At 44.9% G+C, this 20,063-nt stretch overlaps 1 protein-coding gene across 2 annotated transcripts in view; it reads right to left on the bottom strand.

Moving 5' to 3' along the window:
* PTPN3 (protein tyrosine phosphatase non-receptor type 3) overlaps positions 1–20,063 on the bottom strand; it is a 247,473-nt gene that overhangs the window by 10,141 nt on the left and 217,269 nt on the right. For both annotated transcript variants that reach the window (XM_075270995.1, XM_075270996.1), the window contains exons 23-24: positions 12,730–12,876; positions 7,729–7,857 (exon numbers count right to left, since the gene is read on the bottom strand). In XM_075270995.1, the coding sequence (XP_075127096.1) occupies positions 7,729–7,857; positions 12,730–12,876 (276 nt within the window). The remainder of the gene's footprint in view (positions 1–7,728; positions 7,858–12,729; positions 12,877–20,063) is intronic.

Raw genomic sequence — 20,063 nt, 5'->3', positions numbered from 1 at the left:
GGAATAGTAATCGTGGTCTTTATATATTATTTATTCTTATTATGTAAAAAGAAGAGAACAGGACCAAACGAAACAAAAGCCTGGGTGCAATGGGGCAACACGGTGGCTCAATGGTTAGCACTGCAGCCTTGCAGCACTGGAGTCCTGGTTTCGAATCCTGGCAGGAACAACATCTGCACGGAGTTTGTATGTTCTCTCTGTGTTTGCGTGGATTTTCCCCCATTCTACAAAGACATACAGATAGAAAAAAAAAGTACATTGTGATCCCTATATGGGGCTCACAATCTACATTAAAAACAAACCCTGGGTGCAAAATATAGGATGTTAGGTATCACAACCCTGCCCTTTTGCACACACTTAAGCCCTTTGCAGATGACCGTGGGCAAGATCAGTTTGATATCCATGTTTTTCCTCGATAGCACACTGACCAATTCATTGCTATGGGCTCAATCATATGATCGTGATTTTCACGGATCAGTGTACAGGCTGTGAGTCAGCGCAGAAAAATATAGAGCAGGTCCTATTCTTTTCAGTGTATGAGGCACAGACTCGCCCTTGGATGCCTGTGGGAGACTGTGCGTCATCTGTGTGCCATCCGTATTTGCGGACAAGCTAGGGTCATCATTAGATGTCTCATGTGTGTTTTTTTTTTTTTTTTTTTGCAAATCCGCAAACTGTGATCACACACTGATGACACACTGATGACACAGTGATGGCACACTGTCCGCAAAAAAGGAAAACTGATTAGTAGTTTGCTGACCGCAAAATACATTTGGTCATCTGCAACTAGGCTTAATCCTACAATTTGTCAATGGGACTTCAGTACTCTGTAACATATTTTTTGGTTTTGCCCAATGTTACATCCATTTTGGGCCCAGATATAGGATTTAATCTCCCCCCTGTGGTCTCATGATGTCCTGCTGGACCTCCTCCAGTATTTACTGAATGTTTCCACTAGGACTATAGGGAAACAGGCAAGCAAATTCTTACAGCCGCCTAGACCATGATTGCCTCCCGTTGGAAACAGACTTTATCCCCTTCTTCCCTTTCATGACTAAAGGGTTAGACTTAGCCTAAAATGCAGATGACAGTGTGCATTTTGCAGTCCGCAAACCAGTAATCAGTTTTCCTGTTTTGTGGAGAGAGTGTCATCAGTATGACTCCAGTGTGCCTTCAGCGTCAGTGCCATATGTCTGCAAAAACATACAGTGTGTCATCAGTGTGTGATTCGAATTTGCGGAACCTCAACAAAAAAAAAAAACAACAACACAGGAGGCATCTAATGATGTCCCTAGCATATCCTCAAATACAGACAGTACATCGAAGACTGTGTGCTGTCAATGGATTTTTATTATCTCTAAGGCTTCTATGGGTGAGTTTGTGCCACAAACACTGAACAGAATAGGACTTGCCCATACTGGCCCGTACACTAATCAGTATAAATCACAGTTGTGTGCATGGGTCCATAGAAATGAATGGGTCAGTGTGCTATCCGAGAAAAACATGAATAGCACACTGATCTCACCCACAGTTGTGTGCAGTGGGCTTTAGAGGCAGATGTATGATGGAATACCTCAGTGCCTCTTGTAATGACTCACTAGATACATTTTATTTGACATGGGACAGTTATTGGCAATCTTATCTGTCGTCGAATGCTACCGGTGTGACCACCTGTGGAGACGGTTCTCTCCTCACTCTTATCCCCTCTTCAGGTATGAAATCCTACCACTTTCTCTTTGCTTTTTATTTCCCTATGTTTCTCCTTTAGACTTTTATCTCTGATTGTCAATATCTCTCTATATTATAAAAATGAATTTCTGTCTGTCTGTTCTCTATTGCAAACCAAACGACTGTACCGATCTTCACCAAATTTGGTGCAGAGATACTTCAGGTGTCCGGGAAGGTTTAAGACGAGACTCCAACTCGCTCGGACGTACCGTTACAGCATTCCAAACACAATGCCCCCCTTAGCCAATACAAACCTGCAAGTCTTTCACTCATATTCCAACTGCAATAAACACTGTCACTCCACGTTGTACAATACAACACTGATATCCAAACTGAGATACATGCATCAGAGGATTAGATACACAGATCAGCACACAGTATCACTCACCAGAGGATTAGATACACGCGTATGCACACAGTCCCACACACCAGAGGATTAAATACGCGCTTCTGCACAGTTCCACACACTGAAGGATTAGATACATGCGTCTGCACACGGTTCCACATGCCGAAGGATTAGATACACGCGTCTGCACACAGTACCACATGCCAAAGGATTGGATACGCGCATCTGCACACTGTTCCACACACCTGAGCATAAGATAAACACGTCTGCACACAGTACCACATGCCGTAGGATTAGATACGCGCGTCTACACACAGTTCCACATGCTGTAGGATTAGATACGCGCCTCTTCACACAATACCACACAGGGGAGGATTAGATACGTGTGTCTGCACACAGTACCACACTTTGGAGGATTAGATACATGTCTCTGCACACAGTAACACAAGCCAGAGAAATAGATATGCATCTCAGCACACAGTACCACACGGGGGAGGATTAGATACACACCTCTACACACAATACCACACAGGGGAGGATTAGATACGCACATCTACACACAGTTCAACACGCCAGAGGATTAGATACGCATGTCTTCACATAGTACCACTGCCAGAGTATTAGAAATGCACGTCTGCACACAGTACCACATGCCGTAGTATTAGATATGCACGTCTGCACACAGTTTCACACGCCGGAGATTTAGATATGCGCGTCTGCACACACTTTCACACGCCGGAGGTTTAGATACGCGCGTCTGCACACAGTACCATATGCCAAGAGATTGGATACATGTGTCTGCACACAGTACCACATGGCAAAGGATCGGATAGGCGCATCTGCACAACAGATCCTCACACCAGAGCATAAGATAAGCACGTCTGCACACAGTACCACATGCCGTAGGATTAGATACGCACCTCTTCACACAATACCACACAGGGGAGGATTAGATACGTGTGTCTGCACACAGTACCACACTTTGGTGGATTAAATACATGCCTCTGCACACAGTACCACAAGCCAGAGAATTAGATACGCATCTCAGCACACAGTACCACACGGGGAGGATTAGATATGCATGTCTGCAAACAGTACCACATGCTGTAGGATTAGATACATGCGTCTACACACAGTTCCACACGCCGTAGGATTAGATACGTGCCTCTTCACACAATACCACACAGGGGAGGATTAGATACGTGCGTCTGTACACAGTACCACATAACCGAGGGTTAGATATGCGCATCTGCACACAGTTCCACACGCTGAAGGATTAGATACGTGTGTCTGCACAAAGTACCACACAGGGGAGGATTAGATACGCACCTCTTCACACAATACCACACAGGGGAGGATTAGATACGCACATCTGCACACAGTTCAACACGCTGGAGGATTAGATACGCATGTCCTCACATAGTACCACCACCAAAGAATTAGATATGCGCATCTACACACAGTACCACACGGGGTAGGATTAGATACGCGCATCTGCACACAGTACCACACGCCAGAGGATCGGATATGCACATCTGCATATAGTTCCACATGCCGGAGGATTAGAAACGCACAGTACCACATGCCAGAGGATTAGATATGCGCCTCTCCACACAATATCACATGCCGGAGGATTAGAAACGCGCCACTGTACGCAATACCACATAGGTGAGGATTAGATACCTGCATCTGCACACAGTACCACATGGGGCAGGATTAGACACATGCCTCTGCACACAATACCACACGCCAGAGAATTACATACGCATCTCAGCACACAGTACCATACGCCAGAGGATTAGATACGCGCGGCTGCACACAGTACCACATGCTGTAAGAATAGATATGCACGTCTGCACACAGGTTCACTTGTCGGAGGATTAGATACGCACCTCTTCACACAATACCACACGGGGCATCTGCACACAGTACCACACGCTGGAGGATTAGATATGTGCATCTGCACACAGTACCACACCAACAAGGATACTACACACCAACACAGTACTACAGGGGGAAGGATTAGATACAGCTTTACTCCAGGTATGCATAACAACTGATCACAGGTTTTTCACTGATTTCCAAAATGAGATACACATAATCACATGACGCTTATGGACATACATACAAACAACATACAAAATACACCACTGCAAAATTGGACAATTCTTATGGGGCCAGTCCACAAACATAAAATGTAATATACCTGTGCGAAGCCGGGTCCTCCTGCTAGTTTTGTATATTATAGATGTGTATATTATAGATGTGTTGTTTATTATCAATTCTTTAATAGAAAATACAGTTAACGCTGACGACGTCTTACTGACCCTCACTAAGCCTCACACATCTCTCCCTAACTTCCTCCGCGCTATGAAGGATTATAGAGCCTTATCTGACTATAAAGATAACCCCACTAAGACTGCGAATGTTCGAGATCCTTCAGCTGCTTCGGTCCAACTACTATTTTCAAAGGAAGGCTCCCTTCGCTACTTAAGCACTCAACTGTCCTCCTCCTACTCCTCGCTTTACTCTGTTAATTATCCTTGTATGTTTTAGGAACTCAACTCCCTTTTAGAAATATGGTGACCCTTCAATATCCCCTCATTGGGCGCATCCCTGTGGTTAAAATGACTCTTCTTCCAAAGCTATTGAATCTCTTTGAGATGCTGCCAGTAGCAGTGTCTCGATTTGAGTAACACTCCCTTCAGAAGTTCATATTTAAATTTATCTCGAATGTGAAGTGCCACCGTATTCCCCGCTCTGTGATGCTCTCTGGTAAGGCCGAGGGGGGGGGAGTGGCAGCTCCACACTTATTGCATTGTTACTGGGTAGCTCATCTGTGCTGTATTCCATTTTAAGCAGCACCTCAAGCCTACAAGAAATGGTTAGAAATCGAGAAGCTCTGGTTGGGTCCTTTTCATGTCAATGCTTTTTGGTGGTCATGCACCTCTGCCCTGCCCAGCACCATGTGGTTGACATGCATGAAACTTTTCCCCTTGGCCTTCCCATGTTCCTCAATGGTATCCTTTCTGTATAATTCACTCCTCCCAGGGGACTCTCCACACCTATGGTTCGGTCCTGGAGTAAACTGGGTTTGTTTCATGTCGCTGATTTGGTAGACCCCTTGACCTATTTTACCTCTATGCTACGTGCAAGTGATTCCACCTTGAACAAATAACTCATTTTATGACCACGTTATTTGGTGCCACACGGGTCTCAGTCCCTATACTCTTTGAAAGAATATGCTGAGATGGTACCTCTACCAGGGGCTTGATTTCTGGTATTTATAGGCTACTTTCTTCTCCAGAGGGCCGAGAACCCATCACACAGTTACATGGCCAAATGGCTGGAGGCCCTGGAGAGGCAGATCTCTCCTGGTAAATGACAGATTATCTGGTTCCGTGCAGCTAAATCTTCCACATGTGTGACTTTCTGGGAAACCCAATACAAATTACTCATGCATTGGTACCATACCCTGGCCCTGCTATGCTCTATTAACCCCCATATTCCCCCTGAGTGTTGGCACTGCCAAGCTGCGGTTGACATGCTCTGTTATATAGTCTGGGACTGCCCAAAATGCAGAGGCCCTTACCTGCTAGTTAATTAGTCAATTCAGAAAGGGCGGGTATTTAACAGAGGCTAAGAGAGCAGTTCCCTCTCTCTGTCTGGGGACACAGAAAGCCAGTCTGTGTGAGTAACACAGTATTATGTCCCATAGTGGACCCTAAACACAGTATTATGTCTCATTGTGGCCCCAATGGTGTTTGTTGCAAATTTTAGGTTCAGCAGAAACTGACATTTTTGGCGTACACCACCCAAAAACTATTATTGTATTCTGGTGTCTTTTTGGACTCCAGAATATAATGATCGGAGGCCAAGGGGAGGTGACAAACATAAAAAACAGTAGTACTCATCTCATCTGCGCGATTCCCTTGTGGTTTTGGTCCTCTTCAATGACATCACAGATGTAGATTACGCCAGCGTCATTAAGCGTCGCAACGCTGGCCTGACCCACATGACATCACTACAGAGACTTGAGGCCAACAGAGAGTCACGCCGGTACACAGGATAGGTGAGTAACATTGGTTTTTATATTTTCTCACCTTCCCTAGGCCTCTTGTTATTAAACTCTAGGGTCCGAAGAGATCCCAGAGTAGACATGCAATGGGGTCCACAAGCAGGGAAAGAGGCTTCAGCATCCGAACTCAGTGGGGGAGCGTGGTAAGGTGAGTACAAGTTTTATTATTTTATGCGAAATAAAAGGGCACCATTACTTAAAAATGGGGTCACACATTTATAATAGTTCCCTCACTAGATTTACCATTAATCTCCCACATTATGCAGTAAATGCATCTGGGAAAGTCGAGAATGATGTTCAGAGAGGGTAGCATAACAGAGGCACTGTCTCCCTATTGTCTCCCTATTTACATCTTGAGAGACAGATTTGCATATTCCTATATTCCTCATATATATACAGTATATATATATATATATATATATATAGAGAGAGAGAGAGAGAGAGAGAGAGGGAGAGAGAGAGACTATTATTAATAAGACTAGGGGGACTATTATATTAGGTGAGTATGTATAAAAAGGAACTATTAATGGTAAATCTAGTGGGGGAACTATTATTAAGGAGGAGGGGTTTCCCTAGAATAATACTACTAGCCTCCCTCCCCTTATAAATAATGTAAATAATGTTTATCCTTATCTAAACCTAATCCCTGTTAATAAGGGGACATTGAGAAGGAGGACTTATTATTAATAACGCTAGGGGAACTATTACCCCCCCTTCCCCATTAATAATCATTCCCCCAGCTTTATTATTAATAGTTACTCCTTATAAATAGCTCTATATCTATCTATCTATCTATCTATCTATCTATCTATCTATCTATCTATCTCTATGTCTCTCTCTCTCTCTCTCTCTCTCTCTTTATATATATATATATATATATATATATATATATATTCTATTATTAAAGAAGCTAGGGGAACTATTATCCCCCATTATTAATAACACTGGTGCCCTGCTTTATTGACCGTGTGATATAGCGGTTGGATGGCGTTGGGAGTTCCCAACCTGGCTGCTATATCCTGCTGTGCACACGTTAGGGATTCTAGATGACCACCTAAATTTGTGCTGGAATCACATCTCCTTATGTGAATTGTTCACCCCATAACCCAGTTAGGTTGTTCCTATTTTATCAACACAGTTTACTTTGTCATAGCCACAAACAAATGTCTTCATTTAAATGTGAATAAAAGTTAGGTTTTGTGTGATTAAGTTTAGATTAATACTTGGTGACAATAATTAATAATGACTAAGAATAGTGACACACCCTCTGTGATTTGACGTTGCACAATTCACTAAATATCACTCTTGTGGCGATTTCTGATTTGTCATATAAAAATCTTATGCAAATAAAAAATTACACTTTTTTCTGCATTCTTCTGCCACATCTCCTAAAACTAGAACTACATCTCCTTAACTACATTCATATAAAGATGTACCCGACAACGCCAATGAGCTATCACAATTACACATGTGCTAAAAAATCAATAAAATGTAAACTCTTGATGCCCAAGCATGAGTACAGGACATAAGAAGCAAATCCTTAAACATGATTTATCAAAAAAGCATTACTTTTTACCTCTTTGTTTGTTAATATAATTTCTCGGAAGACAAAAGCAATTGTACAGTCTTCAGAGTTACACGTCACTCGGAAATTCCCATATTCCATAACATCAGGCGGGTCAGGCCAATACTGGTGACATTTAGTCTGGGGGGAAACAAAGGTTAATAATTATGGAATAATTTTAAATTTAATAAACACATAACATACAGATTTCACTGTACCACACAGAAATTATTTCTGTCCAGTAATAGCATATTCAATAAAAATATTGGAACACATTAATAAAACTATCACACTATTTTGGAAGCATTAATATATACTGCTCTTATCAATAAAACCTGCAAACTCAACTGTTTAAAGAAGAAATTTCTCCACCTGCAAAAATGTAGTCAGGCTGAATTCCAAATAGGGGGGGAAAAAAAAAGCAATTTTTGGCTTGTATTTATTGTCCCTATCCGGGGGACTGGTTCGTGCATCTCCATTTGTGGAATAGTCCTGACGGGCTGTGAACTCACATTGCATTATTATAGGGGGGGGGGGAGGGGGGGAACAGCCTCAGGGAAGGGGCAGTTAGTGAACTTTTTTTTTCTCGCTATGGCGTTTACCGTACAGGAAAAATATTTTTATAGATTTGTAGAACGGGTGTTTTCGGACACAGGGATACCTAACGTGTATGTGTTTCATAGTATTGACAGTATTAGTTTTTTATGTGTTTTAGGGAAAGGGGGGAGATTTGAATTTTTAATACTTTTAAAATTTTTTAAAACTTTTTTATAATTTTTTTTTGCCTTTATTAGAGCCCCTACGGGTCTTGAACCCCAGGAGGTCTGATCACTAATGCAATGCATTACAATGCTAAGCACTGCAGGCCAGGGAGCCTTTACAAAAAGGCTGAGGAGATCCCCTGTCGCTGGCAGAAGCGCTGAGGACGGACTTGAAGGAGGACCTCGGTCGCTGGACCTGAAGGGGAACTGCGGCCGGCCGCTGGCAGAAGTGCTGAGGGGAATCCCCGGCAGAAGCGCCGAAGGGGAACCTCAGCTGCCAGACTTGCACCCGAGGACGGCATGCACAGGGGCGCACTGGCGGCGGCGGTGTCACAGTCCCAGGCGACACCCGGACCAAGGCGCCATTTTCAAATTTGCAAATTCAGGTGCAAGCCTGGCAGCCGAGGTTCCCCTTGTGCCGGTGATTCTCCTCATCGTTTCTGCTGGTGGCTGGCCTCAGTTCCCCTACAGGTCTGGCGGCCGAGGTCCTCCTTCAGGTCCGCCCTCAGCACTTTGGCCAGTGGCAGGAGATCTCCCTCAGTGCTTCTGCGACCGAGGTTCTCCTTCATGTCTGCCCTTGAGAGAGCAGTTGCGCCCACTCCCTTCCCAGCAGTGGTTCCCCTCATCCCGGCGAGCGTCACCTGTCCCTTTACATGAAGACAAGGTGGTGAATGTGTCCGCCGAGGGCATTAGAATGCTATGGATGTCGGGAAGGGGTTAAAGCACACAGACCCCATAGACTATAATGGGGTCCGTGTGCTTGGCACGCACTGCCCGCACGAATCATTTGTGCGGGCAGTGCGTGGCAAGCACACGGACCCCATTATAGTCTATGGGGTCTGTCTGTTTTAACCCCTGACTCGACGTTTACTCCCTGACTCGAGTATAAGCCGAGGGGTGACTTTTTCAGCACAAAAAAAAACTTGTTGAAAAACTTGGCTTATACTCAAGTACATATGGTACATCAGTTTAATAGGTGCTGCTCTACTGATTCTGACACAGTTGGAATTTTTTCTCTAGCCCCTACCATTTTCAAGCAATCAGTGCTTTGTTTTGCTATTTAGGCTTTCTACTGCCAGAAGGGCAATGTCAGATTGTAGTAAGCTAGGGGTGTAATTCTGAGCTCTAACATTAGCTGCCTCTGACTGGAGCTCTTAAACATACCTCCTGCCTGACACAGACATTCTGATGTTACAGAGCTTAAATAGCACATCAGGCACCAGAAATAATTGTGCTTATTGCTCGAGAACTGTGGGGGCTAGAGAAAAAATTCCAACTTTGCAGGAATCTGAAGAGTGGCAACTACTCACAGATGCCAAGAACTAGAATTGGTGGTGGTGGTGAAAGGCCCTCTTCAATATCAGGGTACAGAAAATAAATTTATATTTGATTAGTTTATACATGTGGTGTAAGTATTAAAAACTGTGTAAGAAATAATAATACTAATTAGAAAGACAAAAATTATATGCATAACAAAATAAATACATTTTTTTTAATCAAGGAACGTTAACATTTTGGTGAAATGCAGATTTCTGGACTACTTTGTAACAAAAAAAAAAATGACAAAGTTAAAAGGGAATGGCGCAGAGTGAAAGTGAAATGGTGTTACAAAGTGTGCAGCAGGGACAGAAATACTGATTTAGCAATTAAATCCACATTATGATTAAAAGACTTTATAACTGAGTCGTTCATGATGTTAAGGATGCTGCCCTCTATAGGGTGGTGTACAGAGTGCACTCTGCTCTCCTAATTCCATCCAGGAGAATAGATTTGCATATTTTTTACCCACAATCCCTAACGGAGCAGGAATGACTTGTAAGTCTCCGTACTACCTATGTAGGCAAACACTCTCCCTAATGTGGACGAGTGCCCCCATACCAAAGTGTGCAGCAAACATGTTGGAAAAATTGGTGCAAAATTTTGGTGTTAGAAAACCCATAGATGGTATAACATTAGACAAATGTGTTTAAAGATGCACTAAATTATCATCCCAAATGAGTCACTGATAAATTTGGCACGTTTAGTCTGCCTTGTCTAATAATAGCTTATACATTCATTAGAAAATAAGAATTAAGCTAGGTTCACACCTGCGCCTGCACTCCGCCTGGGGATTCCCTTCCACTCTGAAAATGCGTAGAGAAAAGTCCTGCAAGCAGCTCTTTTCCCTCCCCATTTCTCGCCCTTTTCGGGCATAAACCCAGTAGACACCAGTATAGTCTAAGGGGTCAGCGGGTTTCCGCGGGTAACTGCGTTTTTAAGTGGATAATGTTTCCGTTGGGGGATCCCCAAGCTGAAACCCAAAGAAGGGTGTAAACCTAGCGTCAGTCAATATTAGTAAATGTGCCCTATTAGTTGAATTTAAGCACAGTGTGATAATCACAAATACAGCAGATATATATCTTTTGCACTTTCATACAAGTTAGCATGCCATAAACCTATGGAAGCAGGTATCATCTGTAACGTACAGCTGACACGCATCTGCAGTAACCACTATAGACTGTGGTATCTAAGTAGTATAAAATTTGCTATTTCATTATCTAATTACTATTTTTGGTCAATTTAAAATGGCAAAAGACATGATCAAAAAGTCATATGTATAGGTGCCAAGGAATCATACGCTTAAAGGGGCTCTATCATTGGGAAAAGTTATTTTTAACCAATCACATCCTTGCATAGCCTATAGAAAGGATATTTCACACCTACCTTTAGTATGTAAATTGCCTAAGCGGTTTTTGAATAAGTCTGTTTTTATTCGCATGCTAATTAGACTGGTGCATGATACATCGTGCACCCTCTTTGCTATTGTTTCCTATGCACAGGCTGCTGCTGCTGACTCAGCTTCCTGTCTGCACACACACATAGGAGATAATAGCAGAGACAAGTGCTGCTGGGAACTTCCTGTACTGGCTGGAAGCTCATTAGCATATGAATGAAAACGGACTTATTCAGAAACCACTGAGACAATCTATATACAAAAGGTAGGTGTGAAATAGACTTTCTAAAGCCTATGCAAGAATGTGATTAGTTAAAAATGACTTTTCTCAATGATAGAGCCCCTTTAAATGAGTTGTGTTATTTTAGAAAACATGGGTAATTTCATCTTCTCGGGAAATTACCTCACATTAGTTGGTCATATGGCAATGGTAAAGCTTCCTCTGATTAACATGAATGGGTCTTTGCTGCTGCTTAACCATGTAATCATGCACAACCCCATTAAAGGGATACAGTGTACCATATGATCACTTTTAGTCAGAATATCTAAATGGCTGTGCACTGGTTTATACTAATTATTTTAATTGTGTGAATGGTATCCAGCTCACCCTTATATGATGATCATCCTGCTTGTGATGCACGGAGCCAGGTGGACTTTAACCAGCGATGATATTCCCAAATTGAAGATCCAGCACCCAGTCAAGCCAAGATGAAATAAAATTTAGATTTTATTTATTTATCCATACAAATCAGTTGTCATACCCACAGAAATTACGAAGCAGATGCAGAGTATAACATAGCTACTAGAGATGAGTGAACACTATTCGAAACAGCTGTTTTCGAATAGCACGCTCCCATAGAAATAAAAGGAAGCAAAGTCAGCGTGCTTCCATTCATTTCTATGGGAGCATGCTATTCGAAACGGCTGTTTCGAATAGTGTTCGCTCATCTCTAATAGCTACGTGTATCAGAACTAATGTTGTTCCTTCTTCATGGCATGCCATGACGAAGGAACAACATTAGTTCCGAAACGCGTAGCTATGTTGTACTCTGCATCTGCTTCGTAATTTCTGTGGATATGACAACTGATTTTTATGGATAAATGAATAAAAGGTAAATTTTATTTCATCTCGGCTTGACTGGTGCTGGATCTTCAATTTTTCGTCCTTTGGATATACTAATTATGTTTCTTAAAAAGGACCTTCACCACCTCACCCACCATGCACTTGTTCTATCTCAGTTGGAATTTTTGCAGTAGCTCCCACAGTTCCAAATTATTTCTGTTAGTCTCAATAGGCTCTTTACTGTCAGATGGACAGGCCTGATCTATCCGTTTCAGCCAAGGACCGCCCATCTGATAATACAGAGCCTACTTAGTATAGTGAGTGTTGAATTGCTCAGAAACAGTGGGAGCTTCAAAAAAAAGTCCAACCGAGTGGTTGGAACCAGTGGATTGATGTCAACTGAAGAATGCAAAGAACTGCAGGTGGTGAAAGATCCTTTTTAAGAAAAATTAATTTTCCAAATATTAAATCCATACCCTTCCTCGCTCTGTTAAGGTTGTTAACATGATGATAAGTGTTAATCTGTTGTCCCAAACCATCTGCCAGAAATGTGTACAAGTATGAGGAAGGGGTCCTTGAGTGGCTATGTATCGGTTTATAATGTTAGATGTTGGTATTTCCATCTGTAAGAAAAAAAAAAGCTAGGAATCAGTTGTTATTTTTTTCAAAGCAGATCTGAAATAAAAAGGATCAATCAGGAAACACCTTTAGTTGTCAATCACAGTGGATTTTAGACATAAAAAACACAGTTATTTAGTACATGCACCTACAGTAAAATCTAACCAAGAAATTGATGAAGAATCATACAAAAAAGTCTCACAGAAAAGCTGTCTTTGCCTCCCTGTGTACCGCCACTTTCATTTCTTTATAGTACTACTTTTAGTTCTTAATAAACAATCTTTTCTCATAATTCTGTCCTTCTAAATTCTAAGAAAAGGTGATTTAGAATTGTGATTTCATGAGGAGTATTTACTATACTAAACTGCGGGGGTGTAACAGTATCCTTGGGGGTCCTATAGTAATGCCTATAATGGGAACCCACACTCGTATGACCACCTTAAAGGTGGTCTACCACCTCATGCATATAGTACTGGAATCATGGGTTGCAGAGCATATTACAGTAAATAAGCAACATACCTCATCATATCATGTCAATTTCTAGCTGTGGAAAAATTCTACTAATATTTGTAAGAACTTTTAAGTGATATTCAAACTAGACAGTTGATGCACTGGGGGTGGGCCTTCAGCTGCCTGGAGCACTGCTGTTGCCACTAAGACCCCTTCAATGTCCTAACTGTGCCACCTCATGTATTGAGAGTTGATCTCCCCACTAAGTGTATGTTCACACATCAGTATGCTATCCGTCCGTTTGAATTCAGTTTGACACTTCAAAACGGACTGATGCACATACTGATTACATACTGACACCTTTTTATGCTGATAGCAAACGCTCTCCGTCCCCTAGAGGACAGATAAGGGGATTAAAAGTAGCAATTGTAAACAGAGTAGAGATAAGGAGGACACAGGGACATTTATTATATCTCCTTATCTTTACTTTGTTTACAATTGTTACTTTTAATCCCCTTATCTGTCCTCTAGGGGACTGAGAACGTTTGCTATCAGCATAAAAAGGTGTCAGTATACAATCAGTATGTGCATCAGTCCGTTTTGAAGTGTGAAACTGAATTCAAACGGATGGATGGCATACTGATGTGTGAACACAGTATTAAATAACATCACAAATCCTACTTGAGCAGCAAGAACAATACCTTATGAGCTGAAGACCCACTGCCAATGCACCTTCTGCCAACTGTCTCATTTGCTTAAGACGTCAGTTTTTACTCTACAAATCCACAAGAGTGACACACACAAAAAGAATGCTGTTTATCACTGCTATGTGCTCTGTAAGATGGTGGTGGCTAATATAGATAGATAGATAGATAGATAGATAGATAGATAGATAGATAGATAGATAGATAGATAGATAGATATTTGAGGTGGTGTTCATTATTTTGGACTTCTTTACACACAGGGATAACCATATAGTGATGTCACGGTACTGGGATAATGCCTGCAGTGATGTCACAGTACAGAGTAATTGCACACAGTAATGTCACAGTACAGAGATAATGCACACACTAAAAGATCACCATGTACGCTATGACATCACATCATATAAGGAAAGTAATGATAATTATTAGAGATGAGCGAACACTAAAATGTTCGAGGTTCGAAATTCGATTCGAACAGCCGCTCAATGTTCGTGTGTTCGAACGGGTTTCGAACCCCATTATAGTCTATGGGGAACAGATACTCGTTAAGGGGGAAACCCAAATCCGTGTCTGGAGGGTCACCAAGTCCACTATGACACCCCAGGAAATGATGCCAACACCTCTGGAATGACACTGGGACAGCAGGGGAAGCATGTCTGGGGGCATCTAACACACCAAAGACCCTCTATTACCCCAACATCACAGCCTAACAACTACACACTTTACACACTCAATACCACCTCTCTGACAGTAGGAAAACACCTTGAAACATGTGTATTTGGCACTTGCAGTGAGGAGAGCTTGTCACCAGCAGTGAATTTGGCCCTTGTAGTAAGTTGAGGTTGGCACCAACATTTGTTTTGAAAATCAGGGTGGATTGAGCCTCTAACCAGCAGAGTTTGGGCAAATTCATGGTGGAGGGAGCCTATAAAAACCCCAGTTTGGACCAATTCATGGTGGAGGGAGCCTCTAACCAGCCCAGTTTGGGCAAATTCATGGTGGAGGGAGCCTCTAAAAAACCCAGTTTGGACCAATTCATGGTGGAGGGAGCCTCTAACCAGCCCAGTTTGGGCAAATTCATGGTGGAGGGAGCCTCTAACCAGCCCAGTTTGGACCAATTAATGGTGGAGGGAGCCTCTAACCAGCCCAGTTTGGACCAATTAATGGTGGAGGGAGCCTCTAACCACCCCAGTTTGGACCAATTCATGGTGGAGGGAGCCTCTAAACAGCCCAGTTTGGGCAAATTCATGGTGGAGGGAGCCTCTAAAAAACCCAGTTTGGACCAATTCATGGTGGAGGGAGCCTCTAACCAGCCCAGTTTGGACCAATTAATGGTGGAGGGAGCCTCTAAACAGCCAAGTTTGGACCAATTCATGGTGGAGGGAGCCTCTAAAAACCCCAGTTTGGACCAATTCTTGGTGGAGGGAGCCTCTAACCAGCCCAGTTTGGGCAAATTCATGGTGGAGGGAGCCTCTAACCAGCCCAGTTTGGACCAATTAATGGTGGAGGGAGCCTCTAACCAGCCCAGTTTGGACCAATTAATGGTGGAGGGAGCCTCTAACCAGCCCAGTTTGGACCAATTAATGGTGGAGGGAGCCTCTAACCACCCCAGTTTGGACCAATTCATGGTGGAGGGAGCCTCTAACCAGCCCAGTTTGGACCAATTCATGGTGGAGGGAGCCTCTAAAAAACCCAGTTTGGACCAATTCATGGTGGAGGGAGCCTCTAAACAGCCCAGTTTGGGCAAATTCATGGTGGAGGGAGCCTCTAAAAAACCCAGTTTGGACCAATTCATGGTGGAGGGAGCCTCTAACCAGCCCAGTTTGGACCAATTAATGGTGGAGGGAGCCTCTAAACAGCCAAGTTTGGACCAATTCATGGTGGAGGGAGCCTCTAAAAACCCCAGTTTGGACCAATTCATGGTGGAGGGAGCCTCTAACCAGCCCAGTTTGGACCAATTAATGGTGGAGGGAGCCTCTAACCAGCCCAGTTTGGACCAATTAATGGTGGAGGGAGCCTCTAACCACCCCAGTTTGGACCAATTCATGGTGGAGGGAGCCTCTAAACAGCCAAGTTTGGACCAATTCATGGTGAAGGGAGCCTCTAAAAACCCGTTTGGACCAATTCATGGTGGAGGGAGCCTCTAACCAGCCCAGTTTGGGCAAATTCATGGTGGAGGGAGCCTCTAAACAGCCCAGTTTGGGCAAATTCATGGTGGAGGGAGCCTCTAACCAGCCCAGTTTGGACCAATTAATGGTGGAGGGAGCCTCTAACCAGCCCAGTTTGGACCAATTAATGGTGGAGGGAGCCTCTAACCACCCCAGTTTGGACCAATTCATGGTGGAGGGAGCCTCTAAACAGCCAAGTTTGGACCAATTCATGGTGGAGGGAGCCTCTAAAAACCCCAGTTTGGACCAATTCATGGTGGAGGGAGCCTCTAACCAGCCCAGTTTGGACCAATTAATGGTGGAGGGAGCCTCTAAACAGCCAAGTTTTGGGAAATTCATGGTGGAGGGAGCCTCTAACCAGCCCAGTTTGGACCAATTCATGGTGGAGGGAGCCTCTAAACAGCCCAGTTTGGGCAAATTCATGGTGGAGGGAGCCTCTAAAAAACCCAGTTTGGACCAATTCATGGTGGAGGGAGCCTCTAACCAGCCCAGTTTGGACCAATTAATGGTGGAGGGAGCCTCTAACCAGCCCAGTTTGGACCAATTAATGGTGGAGGGAGCCTCTAACCACCCCAGTTTGGACCAATTCATGGTGGAGGGAGCCTCTAAACAGCCAAGTTTGGACCAATTCATGGTGGAGGGAGCCTCTAAAAACCCCAGTTTGGACCAATTCATGGTGGAGGGAGCCTCTAACCAGCCCAGTTTGGGCAAATTCATGGTGGAGGGAGCCTCTAAACAGCCCAGTTTGGGCAAATTCATGGTGGAGGGAGCCTCTAAAAAACCCAGTTTGGACCAATTCATGGTGGAGGGAGCCTCTAAACAGCCAAGTTTGGACCAATTCATGGTGAAGGGAGCCTCTAAAAACCCGTTTGGACCAATTCATGGTGGAGGGAGCCTGTAACCAGCCCAGTTTGGGCAAATTCATGGTGGAGGGAGCCTCTAAACAGCCCAGTTTGGGCAAATTCATGGTGGAGGGAGCCTCTAACCAGCCCAGTTTGGACCAATTAATGGTGGAGGGAGCCTCTAACCAGCCCAGTTTGGACCAATTAATGGTGGAGGGAGCCTCTAACCACCCCAGTTTGGACCAATTCATGGTGGAGGGAGCCTCTAAACAGCCAAGTTTGGACCAATTCATGGTGGAGGGAGCCTCTAAAAACCCCAGTTTGGACCAATTCATGGTGGAGGGAGCCTCTAACCAGCCCAGTTTGGACCAATTAATGGTGGAGGGAGCCTCTAAACAGCCCAGTTTGGGCAAATTCATGGTGGAGGGAGCCTCTAACCAGCCCAGTTTGGACCAATTCATGGTGGAGGGAGCCTCTAAACAGCCCAGTTTGGGCAAATTCATGGTGGAGGGAGCCTCTAAAAAACCCAGTTTGGACCAATTCATGGTGGAGGGAGCCTCTAACCAGCCCAGTTTGGGCAAATTCATGGTGGAGGGAGCCTCTAAACAGCCCAGTTTGGGCAAATTCATGGTGGAGGGAGCCTCTAACCAGCCCAGTTTGGACCAATTAATGGTGAAGGGAGCCTCTAACCAGCCCAGTTTGGACCAATTAATGGTGGAGGGAGCCTCTAACCAGCCCAGTTTGGACCAATTAATGGTGGAGGGAGCCTCTAACCACCCCAGTTTGGACCAATTCATGGTGGAGGGAGCCTCTAACCAGCCCAGTTTGGACCAATTCATGGTGGAGGGAGCCTCTAAAAAACCCAGTTTGGACCAATTCATGGTGGAGGGAGCCTCTAAACAGCCCAGTTTGGGCAAATTCATGGTGGAGGGAGCCTCTAAACAGCCCAGTTTGGGCAAATTCATGGTGGAGGGAGCCTCTAACCAGCCCAGTTTGGACCAATTAATGGTGGAGGGAGCCTCTAACCAGCCCAGTTTGGACCAATTCATGGTGGAGGGAGCCTCTAAACAGCCCAGTTTGGGCAAATTCATGGTGGAAGGAGCCTCTAACCAGCAGAGTTGTGGGAAAGCAGGGTGGAGGGAGCCTCTAACCAGCAGAGTTGGTGGAAATCAGGGTGGAGGGAGCCTCTAACCAGCAGAGTTGGGGGAAATCATGTTGGAGGGAGCCTAGTATTAGCAGAATTGTGCAACGCTTATGGTGGATGAGTATGAGGATGCGGAGGAATTGGAGAGGTTGAGTACAGACATGGAGTTTCATGTTGGGGTGCTTTATACAGGTGGGCACAAAAATGAAGGCTCTATCCAGTGGTGGTTCATTTTTATCAAAGTGAGCCGGTTGGCACTCTCAGCTGACAGACGGGTGCGCTTGTCAGTGATGATGCCACCGGCTGCACTGAACACCCTCTCAGATAGGACGCTGGCGGCAGGACAGGACAGCACCTCCAAGGCATATAGGGCAAGTTCAAGCCACAGGTCCAACTTCGACACCCAATACGTGTAGGGCGCAGAGGGGTCGGAGAGGACAGGGCTGTGGTCGGAAAGGTATTCCCGCAACATGCGCCTATACTTCTCACGCCTGGTGACACTAGGACCCTCCGTGGCGGCACTTTGGCGAGGGGGTGCCATCAAGGTGTCCCAGACCTTAGACAGTGTGCCCCTCGTTTGTGTGGACCGGTGAGAACTTGGTTGCCTACTGGAGGAACTGCCCTCCCTGCCGCCAACGTCACATGCTGGAAACATCTCCATCATATTCTGCACCAATTGCCTGTGGCAAGCATTGATGCGATTGGCCCTCCCCTCTACCGGAATAAAAGACGAGATGTTGTTTTTATACCGGGGGTCAAGGATAGCAAAGATCCAGTACTGGTTGTCCTCCATGATTTTGACAATACGCTTGTCGGTTGTAAAGCACCCCAACATGAACTCAGCCATGTCTGCCACAGTGTTAGTTGGCATGACTCCTCTGGCCCCACCGGAAAGTTCAATCTCCATTTCCTCCTCATCCTCCATGTCTACCCATCCGCGCTGCAACAATGGGACGATTCGAAGTTGCCCGGAAGCCTCCTGTATCACCATCACATCATCGGACAACTCTTCTTCCTCCTCCTCCTCCTCCTCCTCCTCCATTAAACGCAGTGAAGCGGACAGATGTGTGGACCTACTCTCCAGCTGTGACGGATCGGATGCTATCCCTAACTCCTCTGTGTGATCTGAGTTATCCCTGATGTCAATCAGGGATTCTCTCAGAACACACAAGAGCGGGATTGTAAGGCTCACCATCGCATCCTCAGAGCTCACCCTCCTTGTGGACTCCTCAAAGACCCGTAGGATGTCACAAAGGTCTCTCATCCATGGCCACTCATGGATGTGAAACTGAGGCAGCTGACTTTGTGGCACCCTAGGGTTTTGTAGCTGGTATTCCATCAAAGGTCTCTGCTGCTCAACCACTCTATTCAACATCTGAAACGTTGAGTTCCAGCGTGTGGGGACGTCGCACAAAAGCCGGTGTTGTGGCACATGCAGGCGTTGCTGGAGAGATTTTAAGCTAGCAGCGGCTACTGTCGACTTGCGAAAGTGGGCGCACATGCGCCGCACTTTCACCAGTAGCTCTGGAACATTGGGGTAGCTCTTTAGGAAACGTTGCACCACTAGGTTGAAGACGTGGGCCAGGCATGGAACATGTTGGAGTCCGGCAAGCTCCAGAGCTGCTACCAGGTTCCGGCCGTTATCACAAACGACCATGCCTGGGCCCAGGTGCAGCGGCTCAAACCATATTGCCGTCTCATCGAGGAGGGCATCCCTCACCTCGGAGGCAGTGTGCTGTCTGTCCCCCAAGCTGATCAGCTTCAGCACAGCCTGCTGACGTCTACCAACGCCAGTGCTGCAACGTTTCCAACTCGTAGCTGGGGTCAATCTAACAGCGGAGGAGGAGGCGGTGGCGGAGGAGGAGGCGGTGGCGGAGGAGGAGG

Source organism: Leptodactylus fuscus, chromosome 4, assembly GCF_031893055.1.
Source record: "Leptodactylus fuscus isolate aLepFus1 chromosome 4, aLepFus1.hap2, whole genome shotgun sequence".
NCBI classification, from domain to species: Eukaryota; Metazoa; Chordata; class Amphibia; order Anura; family Leptodactylidae; genus Leptodactylus; species Leptodactylus fuscus.
The sequence above is the reverse complement of the archived record's forward strand: the minus strand, read 5'-3'. Positions and strand labels throughout refer to the sequence as shown.